Source organism: Macadamia integrifolia, chromosome 1 (genome assembly GCF_013358625.1).
Source record: "Macadamia integrifolia cultivar HAES 741 chromosome 1, SCU_Mint_v3, whole genome shotgun sequence".
Classification (NCBI taxonomy): Eukaryota; Viridiplantae; Streptophyta; class Magnoliopsida; order Proteales; family Proteaceae; genus Macadamia; species Macadamia integrifolia.
The window spans coordinates 906,653-910,545 of NC_056557.1; the positions used below are offsets into that span (position 1 = coordinate 906,653).

The 3,893-nt window shown below is 36.1% G+C and overlaps 1 protein-coding gene across 1 annotated transcript; it reads left to right on the top strand.

Moving 5' to 3' along the window:
- Window positions 1-1,298: 1,298 nt before the first annotated feature.
- Window positions 1,299-2,817, top strand: LOC122073813 (transcription factor bHLH51-like). The gene is made up of 2 exons (XM_042638461.1): window positions 1,299-1,606; window positions 2,248-2,817. The coding sequence occupies exons 1-2, from the start codon at window positions 1,325-1,327 to the stop codon at window positions 2,794-2,796; spliced, it is 831 nt and encodes a 276-aa protein (XP_042494395.1). The 5' UTR covers window positions 1,299-1,324; the 3' UTR covers window positions 2,797-2,817.
- The last annotated feature ends 1,076 nt before the right edge of the window (window positions 2,818-3,893 follow it).

A 3,893-nucleotide genomic window follows, 5' to 3' on the forward strand; every position in this document is an offset into this window, starting at 1 on the left:
AAAAAAAAAAAAAAAAAGAAGAAGAAGAAGAAGAAGAAACGCCAATAGATCAATGATCAATACACAAATAAAATTATACAATGCAACACAATAATAGATGTTCAAGACACTTGACCATAAGAATCAATGACCCAGATTTCATTATTCTAAATAAAAGGATAGGATGACAACCCTTATAATTATATTTACATAAATCAGAGTTAAAATGATTGGACCTAGGCCTCAACCCTAATCCGGCCCAATCCTGACCCAATGCCAATGTTTTTCAAACATAACTCACCCTCAGAGTTAAAAATTTTAGCCCAAACCTTATTTGGGCTCATGACAGACCAAGGAGGGTTCGACCTTCAAAGCCAAACTTACAACCGAAGATAATCATTATGACTATTGGGCATTGCCAAAAACACTGTCAACACGGTGGAAGGCATAGTAGAGGCCTAGTTACCAATTCGGCCGAACCGAATTTTTCAGAATTAAATAAAAAATTTTGACCGAATCCGAATTAAAAATAAAATTCGGTAAAAACGAGAATTTTACTAATTTGAATTTAAAACACGAATAATTCGGGCCGAACCGAATTATTCGGTCCACTTAAACAATATTTAAAACAAAAAAACAAAAAACAAAACGTCATATTCGCTTTTTTGACCGCTTTTTTGACCGAATCCTTAAATTAATCAATCGAATTATTCCAAATAATTCTCCACCCGAATAATTCCCGAATCCGAATTTACTAAGTATGAGTAGAGGTATGTAAGCCTCCATTGAATTTACAATTTATTGATTCTAACACATACAGCATTAAGACAGTTGGACTCCACCCATCTCAACCCTTTGACATATAGTTCCGGAAGGACAAGTTCTGTAACAATGTGAGTACTGCTTCATGCATGCTCTGACAAGAACCCAAGTTGCACCATTAGCTTAAAGCCTTAATTGTGTCATTAATTCTACCCCCAAAAAAGGTAGTCATACATTAATAAGATGGAGCAGAATGGGAGAGGATTTTTTTTTCTTTTCCTTTTTGGGTAGAGATGGTGATGAAAGTTAAGGTGCGCATGAAATATAGGTCAGTTGATCATCATAAAGAGATACCCACCAGAAGAACTAACCCAGAGATTGTTATCTCACTCTTGAGCCTGCATATCCATCATCATCAATAAATGAGAATTTAAGACCATAAGTCTTGCAGCTTCAAGTGTTCCTGGAACTACCCAATAATAGTGTTGGGTTGGTAGATGTATAAGATCGAGTATATATAGATTATCTGAAATATTGCTATTGGTGCTCTTCGGCAATTGTTCCTTGTTCCTTGTTCTTCTTCATGGACAAATGCTTTCTTCCTGACTGGCCTAAAGAGGCTCGTCACCATGCACTTAATAGAGGACCCTTTGGCAGCCTTGAATGGCCACCGCTCCCTCCCTACGCTAGTACATCACTCCATGCTTATCATAGCTTTCCTTTCTCATCTCTGTCTGCTGAAGCCATCAAAGAAGACAGAGCAACTGCAGCTTCCAAGAGCCACAGCCAAGCTGAGAAGCGCCGCAGGGAGAGGATCAATGCCCACCTTGCTCATCTCAGGAAGCTAGTTCCTCGGTCTGACAAGGTACGTAACATGAAAACCACGAGTGACAGAAAATTAAATATGTGCAGAGAGAGAGAACGACAGCTCGGATCATCTGAAATATTGGGAATAAGTGCTTGGATTTTGTATCCTAGATGCGTATCGCGTTGTGGTAAGATGTCATGTAATCCTTCGCTTGCAATTGTGGGTTGATTTCTAGCCGGTCTTGGGAGGGGACCTGTGGGAGTCTCTTCCCCGCGATAACTTGTTTGGGGGTGATAAATCGCAAATAATTTTTTTAGGACTTTATGGTTATTTTGGTAAACTAGCTACCTGAATAGGGTTTTGCTATGGATCTGTAGCAAGCGTTCTTCTTCTATAATCAATCTGAGAAATATGTTAGGACAAGTAGATTTAACCCTATTTTCCATAAATAGTGAAGTACATCTCAATTTATGTTTTCATTCTAATGTTTGGAGTCCTGCACGCCTTGGCTCTAGATTTGGCTACTCTAATTATGTGATTTTGTATTAGCAATTTTTTTTTTTTTTTTTTTTTGCATCATATTAAGTTCTTATTTTGTCATTTCTATTCCCAAGTGATGAAAGAAATCTTGAGTAGTCTCTGCTGCCCTTATCTTTAGGTTTTTAAACTGATCTCAATATTAAATCTCTCCATTGCAGATGGACAAGGCTACCTTGTTAGGCAGCGTGATTGAACATGTCAAGAACCTAAAGATAAGGGCAGAAGAGACCACTCAAGACTTCCTAGTCCCTACTGAAGTCGATGAAGTAACTGTCGATTTCGAAGAAACTGATCCAGAGCCCATGAACAGTAACATTAACAAGGGAAACATCTCCTTCAAGGCTTCAATCTGTTGTGAGGATAGGCCAGATCTTTTCACAGATATTATTGAAGCACTCAAAGATCTGAAGCTAACAACAGTTAAGTCAGACATAGCCACTGTTGGTGGTAGGGTTATAAACGTTATGACCCTCAGTGCTACCAGGAATTATGAGGAGGGCACCACCAGCTTAAAGACTCTCAAAAAGACTATCAAAGTAGCTTTGACTAGAGTTGCTTCATCTTCTTCAGTGACCTCCATGAACGTTCGCTCAAGCAAGAGGCAAAGGACCTTGTTGCCATCTTACCATTCTCAGTCTCACGTTGATCCCTATGAAGCTTTAGTGTGTGCAGCTTCTGGTTCGAATTCTCAATCACACACCCTTTAAACCACATATTTGATTTTATATGGTTTGAGTTACTAGTTCAATTTATATTTGATGAATAAAGACTTCTTTGAGAATAAGACAACAATGAGAAGAGGCAATAAATAAATAAATAAATATAGTACGAACTCTATATTGTCCAGTTGTCAAATTAGTATCCTATTTTTATCATATATTTGTTAAAAATTATATTTTAAAATTTTAATTATTGGACTACAGAGGTAGACAAAAAGCCAATTTATTTTACCATCACCTCATGTGCAAATCTTCCATGAGAATGAAGCTCTTAGGCTATGTTTGGTAACCAAGAAAAAAAAAATGCAAAAGACATAATAAGACAAAAGTTTTGATTACACAAAGATTTTTTTATGTGTCTATCTCTCTCTTCAAGGCTATGCTTAATAGCCAAAAAAAGAAAAGAAATTTAAAAAAAAAAAATGAATTTAAGATGAGAGATAGGCACATAAAAAAATGTGGTAGGTTTCTGGAGCAGTTCATGACAGAACAAGGGGGAAGTTGCAGGGGGCAACATGTAATGATATATAGCAGGGTAGGAATGGGTTGGTTTTTATACCATGATAAATCTAGTAAATCACTTTGTACTACATTCATTTAGAGGAGAATAAATACGGAAGAATAGTTTCCATATATTTAGGTCTACATAAGAAAAGACCATACAAGGAAGGAGGGTACAAGTTAAGAAATCTATACAAGGCTGCAAATACATATACAAAAAATATACTATGTTTTTACTACAACAAGACAATAGCATACTCTATTTGCCATGTGAAAGAGTGATTTGACAATATTACTATATGGGTATCTAGGAAGTGGTCAAGATTTCCCACAAGTCAAATTAAAAATCCAAATTCAAAGATATGCTATCCCATGTATTAGCATATTACCTAATATTTTATTTACTTGAGAAAAAAAATATTTTTCTATTGAATTATCAGAGGGGTTTTTTTCTTTTTTCTTTCTAGCCAATTTTATTTAAACTGAAACTTGAAATGTGAGCATTGACCCTTAAGGTCTACAAAGGTCTATCCATCCACAAAAGGGGTATTTTTTTGTTTTTGCAATGAAATACAAGATAAACA

What these genes read in the sequence shown, in the direction of transcription:
- LOC122073813 (XM_042638461.1), top strand. Translation starts at nt 1,325, where the DNA reads ATGGACAAATGCTTTCTTCCTGACTGGCCTAAAGAGGCTCGTCACCAT. An exon ending in TAGTTCCTCGGTCTGACAAG is followed by an intron (nt 1,607 to 2,247) that starts GTACGTAACATG and finishes TCTCCATTGCAG; the next exon opens with ATGGACAAGGCTACCTTGTT.